General features: G+C 42.0%; 1 protein-coding gene across 2 annotated transcripts in view; it reads left to right on the plus strand.

Moving 5' to 3' along the window:
* The window catches only part of LOC135903969 (uncharacterized), a 109,753-nt gene extending 95,353 nt beyond the window's left edge, over positions 1-14,400 (plus strand). For both annotated transcript variants that reach the window (XM_065434489.1, XM_065434492.2), the window contains 5 exons: positions 2,323-2,407; positions 4,603-4,784; positions 8,007-8,079; positions 8,225-8,305; positions 12,484-14,400. In XM_065434489.1, coding sequence (XP_065290561.1) covers positions 2,323-2,407; positions 4,603-4,784; positions 8,007-8,079; positions 8,225-8,305; positions 12,484-12,585 — 523 coding nt within the window. In that variant the 3' untranslated portion in view covers positions 12,586-14,400. The remainder of the gene's footprint in view (positions 1-2,322; positions 2,408-4,602; positions 4,785-8,006; positions 8,080-8,224; positions 8,306-12,483) is intronic.
* Positions 14,401-15,808: the final 1,408 nt, after the last annotated feature.

The following is a 15,808-nucleotide window of genomic DNA, read 5'->3' on the forward strand; positions in this document are numbered from 1 at the left end:
TTGCACTGTGCAGAGCTCTGTTGTAATACTGTAATGAACATTGCTGTTAAGGGGCCAGTGGGTGTTAGGGAGAGAGAAAAAAAATTCTTCCTCAAGATATGGTGCTTGAAACTTGTACCCACATCTAATGTTATGTGCTTATTTTGAATATGCAGTCCATTTTTATTTATCATCTCTGGTGCTAATATCATGCAAGCTTCCTTTAAAGGGACACTAAAGGCAAATCCTAAGTTGACGTGGACTGTTTAAATACCATTCCAGAAACCTCGCAACGCTTGTTTTGTACCAAGATAAGACTTAGTTTACGAGAAAATTGCATCTGAATGGCCCGTATGCCTTTTTCGCAATTCAATTATCCGGCCACCCAACCAGGGGAGCGGTGACGTTGCATGCGCCATCGCCACCCTTTGCTGCCGTCGGTGAGTAAAACGACGCCCAACAGACGGCGGTACCGCGCCAAGACAGGCTTTGAAGACAGATCGGTAGATTCGCCGCTGCAGCGGTTTTTTGGCCAAGTGGCTTGGACCGTTCGAGCATCCCATGACATCACATGGAAATGGAATTCTCTGCTACTTGCAGTTTGTGCGAGTTTTGCGAGCCATCAAAGCCAGTGCAGCACTACGCGATAACGAAACTACTAAAACGCGAAAGCGTGGGTGGCGCGGAGTCGAGTGAAATCGAAAACTTCCAACCGCCCGCATCGTTGTCAAGGGTAATTTCAATGAGTTCGTTTGTCTAAAAATGATATACAATTGGACAAATAGCATTTTATTTCGTCTTACAATCCAAGGATGTTTTTTTCAATGAGTAGTTGAGTAGTAGTGACAGAATTTAACTGAGGAGTGCCTTTGTCATCAGGCGGGCAAGTACTTGGGTGTCCAGGGGGAGTCTCTAATCATGTCCTGCATTTACCTCAATTTCTCAATTATTGAGGCTCTGTTTGTGATAATATTGATGCTTTAGAGATTCTCCGGCACTAATCTACCACTTTAGCTTTACTTAATATTTGCCTTTACTGGTCCCTTTAACCCTTACGCTGTCACGGACGTACCGTTACGTCATCGCGCTTCCCCCCCACAGTGTCACTGACGTACCGGTACGTTCTCTATCGTGCGTTCAAAATTTCACGCCTGAGCACAAAGCTGGCGCTCCTAAACTGGCTACGCCATCTGTTGACTCTTTCTACAAGTTCGTATTTTCACCCCGACCTGTGTTAGTACATTTATTGAAGAGTACGGTGCGACTGCCACTCCCCCCTTTCTCTTTGCTGAGTGGCGCGGTGGCTGCATGTTCGCTGGATCATGCATCGCGCGCGTGTAGTTATGAGTTCAAGGGTTGTTCTGCCATCTCCGCTGGTTTGAAGGTTTTTATTTTTCTTCAGTTGGTATGTTTGCTACGGCGCATCAAGTTCAGGCGCACGCACTGTTGCCTCACCAAAAAGAGTGACTCGATTGCTGCTTTCGCTCTCTCGCCGCACCGTTGCTTCCGACTTGCAGCAGTAAATGTAAAGCCCTTCGAACTTTGTTTTAGTCTTTTTCCATCTCCCTCTGTCTTCTTGATTACACAACGTCCCATTTCTCTCCGTTGTGTTGGCGACTGAAAGCGCACCCTTCTTGCGCGCGGTTACTTTCGGATAGCTGAGGCACACGGGACCTTCGTCTGCTCATTGGAGCGGTGGCTCTCCCGATTCAGAATACGAGCCGAGCTCGGATTTGGACTCAGACAGCGTCTCATGCGAGGAAGAGATGAGTTCCGCATCGTCAGATTCGGATGTTGAACGGATGTTAGTCGGGCTGATGATGATGATGATGGTTACTAACAACAGCTGCAGAACACTGAAATGTGCATATTGCATTGACTATGTTATTTGTATACCAATCATAATCCAAAATAAATTGCTATGTTCATTCCCTGTTATGCTCGTTCCCTGAAACCAAGCCGACACTTGGGGTGCGTCACGGCCAGAAAAATCCGACAGCGAAAGGGTTAAATAATATTTTGCAGATCTTTGCAGAAAATAATAAAAAAAACTTGTATAAAATTAGAAACAAATAAAAATGTACTTCATATTTGAAATAAGCATATAAAATTACGTAGATGTACAAGTTCTCAGCACCATACCTCGAAGAATCAAGATATTTAAAAATTTGTTTGTCTAGGACCCACATCTTCCTTAAGGCTGAAATATTCTTGCAGTCCACGTTTATCTGTGCATGTGTAGTTTCAATGCTGTACCTGTGTAAACTTGCTGATGCATCATCAGTATTGATCTTCCGGCAATTGTATTTCTGACCTGTGCACTGCTCATGTGTTTGTTTACAGAGGAGAGAAATTCATCTACGGGCACCACTACCTCAGGCCACACGAGACCTTTCATGAGCCAACCCGCAAGTTCTACCACAATGAGGTATGTAGGCTGGCGAACAAGCTAACACGCTGTCCTCCATTCATTCTGCAGCCGTCTCACAACTTTGCCTGAATCCTAGAAAAAAGTAAGGAAAGAAATAAAGAGGTACATTTTTAACGTGTTATGAGCCATGCATCAAATATAGAAAATGTTTTTGCATTTTCAACTTTAAATACACAGTGAGCTCATTCAGTGATGACTGGTCTGTCCAGAAAACTTACCCTCTGTAAAAAAGTTGACACCCTTGGGGGCTTATTTTGTCCCCAGACAATAAGTTGTCTGTCTGGTGTACGGTTTTTTTTCTTTAATGCTCTACGCTTGCTACTTTCCTGTCAAGAATACTATGTCGTACTGACATGTGCGTGCTCTATATGACTTAAAAGTACCGTGAGCGCAGCGTTAATGAAAGGAATGACACATAGGTGACTGTTATTGTTGGAGGGCAAGATGCTGAGCCCTAAATGGTTCCAACATTTCTTGGAGTGTAGCCTATTGATGTTCTAGCAAGGAAACAAACATACATGTGTGATGGTGGGTGATGCATTACTCCTATGAGTGCCTGAACAGGTGCGACCATATGTACAGGTCGTCCCACTTGAGCATGCATCGCTGTAGCTGATTGTGCTCACACTACTTGAATGAAACATTCTGTTTTGATTTTGAACCCACTGCTGTGGTTCATGTTGTATGTGTAGTATTATTTCTTTTATATTGTGGGCTGTTAAAGGTCCCCAGTTGCAATACATTTATGCAAACATGTGGAGATGTGAGGGCTTGGAAAAACAATATTGCGAAAAGTTTCTTTTTTAGTTTTTTCTCAGGCCATAAAAAGCTAAAAAACACAAAGGGTTCAAATTACCGAATAAAATGGAGTGTATTGGCATAAATTGTGCAAAAGGTAAGTTAGTGAAAGGGTGGAACTCCTGCGCCATTTTGATACAAACACAAATTCCTGCGTCTAACACAGAAAGTTGATGGAAATTACGCCACACTGCATCAGAACGACTTTGGCATGTGTGCTCAGGCAGTGGCCGCGAACAGACGGATTCATTCTCCGAAAAAGAGTGCAGCCATTCCCATGCTACACACCATGTGACTGCACATCCTGCACAGTTTCTCGTAATTTTCGCGCTTGTAACACTAAACTTTTCGGCGCTTCCAGCAAGTGGCCAATGCGCATGCAGCCATGCACTCTCGTCTATCTCCGCTGCTGACAGAACGGCCAGGGCGGCTATTTAGAGTGTACTAGAATATGGTTGAGTGGGCCGAGCAGTGCAGCGCTCCCTATCGCTGAGGCGCAAAACAACAAAAAGTAGGCTGAGGGTGCTGCGAATGAACTAGATATATCGGGGAAGCACGTGCTGCATTGTGAGTGGTGGGCGTCTCTGTCCCCAGCGCCGGTATAAGATAAAACTATTCCAATATGTTTTTATGCCCATATGGGCAAGGCCTGAGCCATCTTGATCTAATGGCGGATTTGGAATAAAAAGTCAGTTTCGCCCGAAAGGCCAAGCTTCGATACTTATAACTTATACTTCTTATAATGTGTTTCCAAAATTTTCAGGGAAAAAAAGCTTTTTTTTTTTTTTGTCATGGCTTTTTCACGGTTTCTTAATTCCCAGAAATTTTACATCAGTACAAGCATCTATTGTTATGCAGCTATCACACTAGATTCCAGAAATTCTACATTCTTTGCTTGTTAAAGCTTGATGCTATCATACTTGGGCTCCGTCCATCCTTTGTCTTCCTTTGCTTTCTTTAACTGAACATATATTTCTCCTCTTTTGGTCTTGTAAGAATGTTGGCTGAAAATCTGATTTGTTTTACCATTTAAACACCTTCACAACTTTTCAGTAAGGCTGAGTTTAAAGTATGGTGGAATGATTAGTTGTAAAAGTGCTAGAGGCTTTCAATAAATCAATGAAACAAGCGTAATTTTCTGTAAATTTCTTTTCTTATTGCTTGTAAAATTTTTTCATGTAAGTTTTTTTTTTTTTTCTGGTGAAAACTGATCTATGATGACCTGTGGTAAGGGTAATAGTCCATTTTATCCTTAGTTGGGTATAACGCAAATGAAGGTGTCCACTCGCATTGCTTGCTAAGACATGCTTCATTATGACTTGTGGTGATCCTTACATTGTATGGCGCATGTAAGGGCATAATCGAGCTCACCCTGATGTACATCTTGCGTGCAGGTTCTACGTGTGCCCTTGTATGAAATACTGCCTTTGGAATGTGTCGCTGGAGCTTGCTGGGTGCTTGACCTGGCCACCTACTGCCGAGGTCGGCCACGGGGTGCAACAGAGAAAGATGTCTACATCTGCGAGTACCGCGTCGACAAGAGTGCCCGGCTTTTCTACAAGATTAACAAGCCCCGGTAAGACACCTTACGTATGCTGTGCCATACTTTCCCAAACCAGAGCCTAATTCTTGACTGTCACTTTTGCTATTTCTACTTAACTTCTCCAGGTAGCTGAAGAGGCCTGTGCCTTGTCATGAACACATACACCATTTAAGTTCAGTCAGTAATCAACATTGAAATTATTGTGCTGCTAGTATGAACATTTTCTAAGTGTTGCACGTGGTTATTGCAGTTAGTATTTGTCACATTGCGCCCATATTTCACTTTTCAAAGCATTGCGGTGCCACATCATGAGTCAGTGCTGCTATGTATTTTGTAAGGTAGCCTTTCAACACTCTGCATTTCCTTGGTGGAAAAGGTTTGATCACCAGTGGATGAAATGAATGCCCACCTTTTTTGGATTTTGTACCCAAACTATGGCATGATTGACATGTTGCAAAGTATGTAAGAAAAGATCTTGCACTTTTGCTTTGTCCAACGGTACAAATGGAAGGGCCATACTGTTCTAATAAAAAGGGAAGCTTTCACTTTCAGCTCCTGGTCATGTGTGTGAGTATCACTCTGGCACTGGAAACATCATTCCTTTAAATGAGCATGCCGTGTGTAGGAGTACTATTTTGTGTAGCTTTTATTCAGGACTGGGGATGCGAGTTCCACAGCACACGCACACTACAGTGCTGCCAACCTCCATGACACACGAGTACGCAAGTGCAGAATATGACATGCACACAGTGATAACAAGACACTTAAATTTATTGAATTTTTGCTGTAGAAACACTGGCTTCTGAAATGCTTGAGCATTGCTTGAATGTTAGAAACCATACACGAGGCAGGCACGCAAGGATGAAGCTGGGGTATTCGTTTTTGATTTGTGCTGCAGCTGCCAGTGGCCATCACTGTTAAGGCCGAGCTACATGGAGCAAACTTTTGCGATGAACTTTGCGCCACAGAAATAGACACGGTGGCATGACGCCAATGGTTTGCTGGCTTGGCTATATGGAACGAAAAAGAGGCGTTCGCCACTGCGCGTTCGCCACCTTGCTGGTAATATTGCCAGACTCAATAAACATGTTTTTCTAAAACAAGGAAATGATAAAAAGATATTTAATTCTATTTTCTGTTGTTAATGGCTAAGCAATTAAAAAGAAGAATTTAATAGATGCATTTACAAACGATTTGTACACATTCTATTGTAAGCATCTTAACGGGCTGGCATTGCATCGTCTGACTACGTTGTGTACTGGCACAAGCTTGGAGCTTGGTACAAGCCTGCAAGTGACTGCGCAGCGACAGTTGTGGTGATCAATTGGCCCAGCGGCGCATAGACGTTCCAGAAAGTTTTGTTCTCCAACAGCAACATTAGTTTGTCACTCTCTTTTGTGTGAAAACACATTGTGAAGATTTACATCTACTTTAGTTTCACTTCCCGAAAGCTTCTTCCAACAACAGGTGTCTTGTACTGCAGCCGGAGATAATAGCTTTATCCAGATTTGATATGAAGCAGGTCTGCCAGCTGCTTTCGTTCTCGATGCCTCCAGTCATTCCGTGCACAGTCTGGGTCACACAGATGCATACAGTGTGGAAACCAGGCATAGTTGGCTTCTATCTATCATGTCTTGCCCCCCCTTTTCCCTCAAGGCACTCGAGCACACAAGGTCGGGCGTTCGCCACTAGGGGAAGTTTGTCACTTTGACACCGGTTTTTCACTCCATGTATCCCGGCCTGTAGGTCACTGTTAGGCATTGAGTTCAGTCTCTGCCTTATGAGGGCTGCTATACCCTGTTTCCTGTATTGCAGGCAACGCTCTGCAAACAAATAGTGCGCCACATATGAAAAATAAGTGTGTAGGTCATTCTATGTAATTCTATGTAATTTTATGTAAATTTAAGACGATGTGCAAAACGAGAACAAGGTGAAAGCAGGAGCCAATGTTTTGACAAGTGGACTTGTATTCTTCAAGGCGACATATGCTTTCCTCGCCGCGGTATATATAATAGGGTTCTTCTAAAGGGGAGAGGGTGTAAGGCGGGTATGTGCGGCAATGGGGGAAGGAGGATGTTAGCGGTGAGGGTGTCGTATTGAGAATAAAGGACTGCTGTGCACAAGGCTCGTGATATGGCCGTTTGTCAATCACGTGTCAACGGCCGTGTGTCAGCCGGCGTGTCAGTGGCGTGCACAGAAGCCCTCTATTACCTGTTTCGTTGGTGGTTGTGGGCTATCGTGTCTCTAAATGAGATAATAGAAGGAGCAGGAGAAACCGGTGCTTGTGGGGGAAAAAAAAATTCAATTAAAATACTGAAATGAAATAAATAAATAAATAAAAGGAAAAAAAGAGGAAAAAAACATTAAGAAACCAAACTAAGTGTTGCTGCCTATAGCTTGAACATTAACATAGGGAATAGATTCTAAGGCTCCCTTTGAAATGGTTATGCCTATTGGTTGCAGTGTCTTGAACTTATGGATAAGGTATGATTCTCTGTATTTATTTTTCTCGTTAAGAACGGAAATTTGACTGTATGATGTAGAGTTTAAGTTCGTCAAAGTTATGACCTGGTTGGTTGAAATGCTTGGCAACGGCTTTGGGAAGCTTTTTAGCTGTGCCTGTGCGATGTCCATTTAATCTGACGTTCATTGATTGTCCCATTTCACCAATATATTGTTTCTTACAGTGTTCCCGAATGTACCAAGGGTTACCTATTGCCGCAACAGTAATTTTAAAGACATGTTAGTGCACGCAAAAGTCAGCTAACATCATTTCCCCATAATAAAAGCGTGTTGTCACCCCAGGGGCAAAACCTGCAGGCACCTTCAAAGTGACATTAAAATTAAAAGCACCACAAATAGCTATACACACGTAGTCAAATCTAGCTTCACTAGTACAAGTTTGGATGTGATTTATATGCTTCTGTAAGAAACAATATATCCATGATTTGTGGAATGCCTCTCTTGAACGGCAATATGAATTTGGCTAGCTACTTCAGCTACTTAAATGCAGCATGCAGCCATAGTTGCATTTACATTTAAGATGCGACACTTAGAGAAAGCGACAATCATTGCCGTGAAGTTTACAGTGAAAATGTAACTTCACTACACCCTGCTGTGCCTGGATGTTGGGCTGTATTGATAGCACACAAAACCATGTACCTCTGTGTTTCTACTAACAGTGATCAACATAGCATTTGTCATAACGTGTTTGTAGCTTATAACTAGGAATATTTTTTATTTTCCACAATGCAGGTTTCCTGTTTGCATGAAAAGCTATGCCTTTGACACCTTTGACACGAAGCTTGGTCCAAAGAGAACATACTCGGTTAGTATTTTTTTAAATCCTTGTCTGTTCCTGGGATGAGATGCCATAATAAGTTGACATTATTTCTTAAAATTAATTGACCTTTTTTACCTTGTTTGTTGTGTGAAATTTTCATACTTTCTCTTTTTTGTGTGTGACCACCTAGCCTCGAAGCAATCCTGTTGTATACCAGAAACGCAGCCGAGCAAAGACAGCACAAGGGTTTCCTGATGACCGGAGTGCTGACGTGAGTTGATAGAAATCTCATTGCAGTGCCAGTTTATACGAGTTTTACACTGTATCCGTTATGTATATTCTGTGCAATCATCCAGAATATCTACAGCTTGCCCAACAATTTCAAACTGCCACTACAGACAGAGGAACTTGAGTAGTAAGTGTGCGGTGAACAGAGAGTGCTTTCAAAAATGCACCAGGATAATTATAACTTGCACATATTATTACGAAGGTTGTTGCCTACTGAATGGCCTCATATAGCATGAAAGTGTGTTTTATTTGCAAATAACTGCTGATAGAGGCACAAAAGGTATTGGGTGCAAACATTGCACAGACCTACTTGTACCACTTGGCTTAAGGTAAAGCGCAAGAGAGCGAGCACATAGGACAACAGAAAGGAACGAAGACGCAGCGCTGTGTCTTTGTTCCCTTTTATTGTCCTACGTTGCTGTCTTGCACTTTACCTCAAGTTATGCAGTGCCAGCTAGCCCACTGGTCTGTTCTTTTCAACTACTTGTACCTTCATCTTGAAAGGCACTTCATGCCATTGAAAGCAATTAAAAGCAGAATGCATAGCAAAGTGCAAATTAGTAAGCCTCAGAGTCAGTATGATGCATGGAAATATGTGATTTCAGGGACTAAGTATAGGATGATGCACAGGAGTTTCAGAATTGGTGCATGATGTCGGTGGCCCAAAGAGTACAATGCATGTTGCAGTAGTGGTAATGTGATGTATGTTGTTGGATGTTCGTTTGGCTAAGAACACTGTGGCAAGCACGCAGGCAGCGTGATGTGAAACTGGGAACTAGAGGACTGATGCCAAACTATCTCACGTGATAGCAAGTTATTTATGTGCAGCATTTGCATCACAACAACTAACAGTGCTTCAACAGTGGGTGCTTGGTAAGGTGTGAGTATTAACTGTCAACACAGTATTTGTTGTGTGCAATCCACAGGCCTTTAAGTAACTTTTTAAATATCTAGTAGCCTCGCAGATAATATGCAGGCAGATGCATTCATTGAGATCTTGTAATGCACAGACTGATGGTATGTCAGAGAAATAGAATGGGTAACAAGCGAAGTATTGAATGGTTCAGTGAGTTTGAAAAATTTGCAAGGTCTTAGGAACGGGCCCTTGTCCTGTAATTAAGGCCCTTCAGTGGCCTTAATTAAGTGACGCCAATAATTATGATGATCCTTACGATTTGCTTACACAGGAAAAGGGTGGCTGATGCAAGAGATGGCCGCAACAGGCAACGTGTGTTATCTCCCATTGAGATCACGGCCTATCATCCTTGTATGCAAGTCGTCTATGCCAAGGCCATATATTTTCTCCTTCCTAAAAAGAGATTTAGTGTTATGCTGACTAGGTGCCCTCAAAACTGCTCTACCATTTCAAGGCATTAGTGTGCCACAATGCAGAATTCACGCTCGCATGCAGTATAACTTCATGAAAAAAATTAGTTGGGATATGGGTGTACAAATACATGGAAAAATTGTGCTTAGGTTTTGACTTTTCGATTGCATTTGGCTGCCAAAATTTCTATGCTCAGATGTTAATATGCACAAAACTATCACGCTCTTCCCTCATTATCATGACAGTTAATATGGACTGCTTGTTAGCAAACTTTCATGGTGCATTTAAGACTCATTAATATGAAGTGTAAAAATGGGCAGTGGCCTTTAAATTAAAGCCCATGTTTTTCTGTTAATACAGACAGCTTTAGCATGAATGCAAATTCAGCTACCTTAAGCAGACATTGTGAATCTATTTTGAGTTTGGAATGGCTTTGTAAAAAAGAAGGCTTAATGTTTTTCCTGATTTACAGAAACACAATAACCTGTTGCCATGCATTCACATTTGCCACTATAAATGCTGAATGCAATGGCACCCTGCATGTGTGACATCGTATATGCCGTAGACAGAGGTTGCTGCGTCAAGCGATTGAGAAAATGAGCCAGATTGATACAGACACTGGTTTGTTACACCATTAATCACACTAGCTCAGTTAACTCTCTAGGCTGTGGGAGTCGTAACAACTGCAGGCAGATGCAGAACATAAGCACTACCTTTCGTTAAAAGTACCTGCCTGAGAAAAACTGAAAAACCCAGTAGTTTTTACTGTATAGTAAACAAGTGGATGATAACTACGCAGGGTCAGAACGAAATATGGGAATGTAAGAGGCAATTACATGTTATTTACCTTAAATACAGGGGTTTTCTGGGAATACCTCTTTTTCTTAGCACGTTTATTATGGACAACACTTTATGGACTGGTTTGGCAGGGAATGAAAGTGTCCATATTGTAAAGCGACACTGAAGAGAAATTATATATCTGTTGAGACAGGTAGAGTATTAAACTCCATTTGGCATTTCTTTTGGTGGAAGAAGGTTGATTACTTGAAAATAAAGGCTAAATATTATGTCCAAATGGTGGCACTAGTTGCATCAGTGCTGCACCATAAAGTGGTTGTATTTTTGCATATTTGAGCTGTTCATGTGCACAAAAAGTCTACAGAGTTGTGAAATTTGGTGTTCGATTAATTTTGAATGCAGTGTAACCTGCCCTTGTTGACCAACAGTTAAATAGCTCCAAGCAGACATATTCAAAATCTATGATGTCTCAAAGAGTTGCTGCAGTAATTTTAAGGTGGCACCGCAACAATTCTCTTTTTGTGTCCCTTCTGGCTTACTGAGCCTTGGATAATGGTGAGACTGGCATAAGGTATTTATTAAATTCGAAAGTGCATTTCTTAAAAAGTTCGCTCAAATAAACAGCCAAATATGGTATGGTGCATTTTCTTCACCCATTTTGTCATGTGAGAAAGCACCACACACTCAGATTGGTTTTTCACCACCTTAACCGTATGGAACCCTTGCTTCATTGAACAAAAGCATGATGTGATTTGACAGGATAAGTCAAGGCATGTAGCGCTGCTAAAACTATTGTTGCATGTTTAGTGCACATTAAAACCAGAGTGCCTTGTTCATATAGATTGCTTGTTTTCCATGCAAATGCCACTACTGGTTATTGTTTGGGCAGTAGTCAACTTCAATAATTGATTACACATATCGTGCAACTTGCCATCATGCTAGGCCTATCAAGATAGCCCAGCCATGGCAAGTTGCCACGTTACATTCGTAAATTTGAACTACTTCCACCTGGCTTAGGAAGCCAATTGGTGGGGAAGTTCCAGTGCAAAAACATGTACGTTTGCCTGAAACGCGTTACCTGATTGATGTCGATACATGCTATCCATGTGGAAAAACTTGCTATGCTTGCGCAGGTTGCATTGAAAGCAGGATGAGTGGATTTCCATACGCAAGGGGTGCGCGTTACAGTCAAGAACATCGCTCTTTCAGAGTCTCTCTTTTCTAGTCAAAAAGACCATGCATGTGCGATGATCTGTGTTAATCGGAGGATTGTGTGCTTCTTTCTTGCAGCCTACGTGAACACCTCCCACTCCTTGTTCTAAAGTAGCGTAAGACTGTAGTGGGAGCAATATGATGCGCCTTCTGGAACGAGAGTCTTAGGCAGACGATGAGAAGCAAGGGTGCACTAGCAGAAATTCATTATGGCATCTAGTATTCCAGAAGTGCAGTCTAACTATCTAGCTTAATATTGACACATGTACTTGTTTATCAAATGGCCACATTTCATCATCTAACAAATGTTATCGCTCAGTGCAGGATGGCACCTGCATGTATCTGAAGTTTCTGTAATGTTATCGATGGACCTATCCACTGTTTGTTGTCACCCAACTGTGTGTATTCTGATTGCATGCATGCATGACACGAATGGTGTTGAACTTTCTGGGAGACACATGGGCACCAGCGATTACTCTGGAATGTTCGATGGCTCACGTATAAAAGCCGACGTGCTTGACCCGCTGATCAGACTTTCGCCGATCACCGACTGTGTTTGCCACTATCGTTGTGCTTTGAGCGTAGCCTGTTTTTGAGGGCACAGGTTCGCCCAATAAAACACTGGTTTCGCCATTTACAGTTTTGCTGCTTTCTTCACCATCACTACCACGTGACAATATTTCTAATCAGTGTGCTTTTTGATGAGGCAACATTATATGTCACTGTACAGCTGGCATCCTGTTGCATTGCCAAGGGCATGCTGCCCATTGAGTACAGATCTGCTTGCGTTTTGCTGACCTAGTTAACTTTGCTGTTGCATGCAGAGAGAAGTGAAGAAGGAGCGCCTGGACAAGGTGGTGCGTCGTCTGGTAGCATCTGCCGCAGCAGAGGAGGATACAGAACTGCCGCCATCATCCCAGCGGTAACTGCAGCAGGATTGGTGCTCACATCACAGTGTGTGCTTGCAACGGTGCTGCCTGCACCGAAGCTGCCTCGTGAAGCAAAACTGAATGCTGAGCCTCCTGCAGTGTAGATGCACACATCCGTGTGCCACACTATTCGAGGTGCCCTCTGTGCCGCCCCCTCCCCCCCAGAAACTGTAGAGGCAGGACCTCTGGAAGTGCACTGCAGGAAGTGTGTGTGTCTCCTCTTGTACAGCCATTGTTGTTCAGCGCTTCATGCATCCCACCTCGACGTTTGTATGCATCATGCGGCCCATCATGCATTTCATCAGAGAGCCACTGTTCATCACCAGCTGTCCCCTGCCTTTCTTATTTTGCCAAATGCTGTCGACTTCCTGGAGCAGCAAATATGGATTGCTACGTTTCCTATTAGTATTTTTTTTTTTGCACCCACCCTTTTGATTTATGCACTGCTGCACATTTGCCTATGCCTGCAATGTGCATGTCATAGCTGCCATAGAATTTTCTTGTTGCTTTTTTGTTCTCAAAAAGGAAGTACAAAACCGATGTAAAGTGAAGAGGACCTAATACTGGGCAGCTTCCAGCATTGTTTTACAGGTGAAGAGCCGCATCATTTTGGGAACTGCTTCTTTAGTCAGCTTGTGTAGCACAAATGTGTTCCCACATTTTACAAGATTGGGCTTGTCTGCAGCCAGATTAGGGCAATAATGCTGAGTGATTTGTGCACTGTATTTGAGAGATGTGTGATACAGTGCTGCAACCACATTGCATTTTTAATGAGGTGATGGCACAAGCTTTCTTTTCTGCCACAATGAGTCTCGCTCTTTTTAGGTTGTGGGTCATTTGTTGTAGACCTGGCACTGGCCTTTCGTGTAGGTTGGCTACATTATTGTCAATATTGATGGGCCGAGGCAGAGGTACCTCATGCAAAGCATTGAGGCCTACACGTCGAGGCTTCCGTTATTTATTTATATGTGACATGTCACTTTTGTTGGCTTGCATTGTTTTAGTACCTTGTGGTTGCACTTTACACATTTCTCTTTCATTGTGCCTAGCTCTTCTGCACTCCCCTCTGCCTGCCTTTTGTGTTGTACACATATCTTCAACTGCCACACTTTCTTCCTTCTACTATAAAAATGAACTCTGTGGCACGAAGCTACAAAAAAAAAGAACCCAATACAGGTTTATCAGGAAGAAAGCATAGCAGTTAAATCATTTGTCCTGGTCCAGGGATAGAACCCGGGACCAACTCCTTTCCCGAGGTGGTCACTCTACCATCTGCGCTAATGAGGAGGCTAGCAGATCGTAGAACAAGGACGAATTAATTGAAAACTCGAAGCGGAGGGACATTAATTTACTATGAGGGGGTAAATCTTGGTAAATATAAAGATCCACATAGTTCATTTTGCACCTTTTTAATCAATTTATCATGTCGCAATCGTTGTAGGAGAGGGCACTCATCACAGTTTCTTAAGATATTTCCTAATTGTGTTGCGCCATACCTTGGATTTTAGTTCTTGAGGATGTAAATGCCAGCCACTTCAAGTCATTGTATATAAATACTCAGTGATTTTAAAGAAAACAAATGGATTTCTGAAGTGTGTTTTGGTTGTTTTATTGCTCTAATGGTATATTGCACCTTGAGTGCACAGTCTTGGGAATACACCATTTCCGTTCTTCATATGGTTGCAAACCATTGTCTGTACATAACAGAAGCCTTTGCTCTGTTCACATTGACTGGATCAGCATGTTTCATCTTTTTTTCCCTGGTGTTAAGCCATGTCTTCATGTATTAAACGTTATTTTTGACAAAAACCATTCATGTTTCAGTGTTTTGCTGCCTCTTGCCTAACCTTGAGCTGGCACCAGAACAAGTTAGGTAGTTGCAAACTTTTGTGTCCAACTATGCATACATGCCAACTCTCACGGATTTTTCGTAATGTATACAAATTTGGACTCGTTTTACGGTTTTACAAATGTTGCGTCAATATTTCTTAAAAATAAATTCTGTTCCTCAAAAAGCTTTTCTCGTCAGTCTACAAACCTGCCATTGGTAGTCTTCTGATCATAAAAGGATACAAGATGGATAATTTGCTTCGAGCAAGATTATACAGATAAGTTCTCGAAATCGGCAACAGCAGTGTCAGTGGAAAAGTCTGTGTGGTCTAGAAAATTATTTAGAGCTTATCAGTCTTTGCTGTTCGAAGTTTGCTGCTGCATGTAAAGCTAAGTCGTCATTAATAAAGTGCATGTGGATCCCACGAAAGATGTGCACTCGGGACAAGACTCAAAAGGATGCTACCTCCCCTTTAGGTATTGTGTCCATGGACAGTTATAACAGATTTAAAATTTTTCAGGCTGGCACGTGTGAACTATGAGAAAGGCGATTGAAAAGATTTTTTACAATTTGTACACTCGTTTATTTGTGCAAGGCATAAATTAAACCTTTGATATAAAACTCGGCTAGCTCAAATTCCATGAATACAATGTGCATATTTTTTTATATGGCATATATATCGGCCATTATGAGCGAAAGATGCAATTACAGTAAAGTTTTAAAGGGACACTAAAAGCAAACATTGGGCCAATCTATGAATATACAGTTAAGCTTCGATATGGTAAATAGTTAAACCCAGTGCTTTTCATAATAGTGTCGTCCCATTGCAGGCGACACTATTAGCTGCGGGGGCAGAGTAGATGAAAACGCACGGGCCGGCTTCGCTTTGTACCGCTGATGCGAAGTTATCGTTGACACGGCATGAGACCGTATTTTTCATTGCTGGCTAAAGTACAAGCAATTTTTTATCTTATTCAAATTTGCTTTTTCCAATCACCCGATAATGCGGAAAAGCTTGTGGCCCCTCCCGTGTAATAAAAATTAATTAGTCACTGTACTTATTTGCACAGAAGATGAAATTTCTATATAATGAAAATTTGATATAACAAAGCAAATTGCCGATTCTTATCGAATTCGTTACACAGTTAAACCTCGATATAACAAAGTTGGTAAAATCGGCAATTTGCTGTTATATCGAAATTTCGTTCTATTGAAATTCAACCTTTTATAAAGTAAATAAGTACAGCCACCAATCGATTTTTCTTGCACGGAAAGGAGCCGCAGTATTTTCTGAATTATTGAGCAATCTAAAAAAGCTAATTTGAATTAAAAAATTTATTTGGATAAATTTAGGAGCCGGCGATGAATGATATGGTTTCATGCCATGTA

Source organism: Dermacentor albipictus, chromosome 1 (genome assembly GCF_038994185.2).
Source record: "Dermacentor albipictus isolate Rhodes 1998 colony chromosome 1, USDA_Dalb.pri_finalv2, whole genome shotgun sequence".
In the NCBI taxonomy this organism is placed as follows: domain Eukaryota; kingdom Metazoa; phylum Arthropoda; class Arachnida; order Ixodida; family Ixodidae; genus Dermacentor; species Dermacentor albipictus.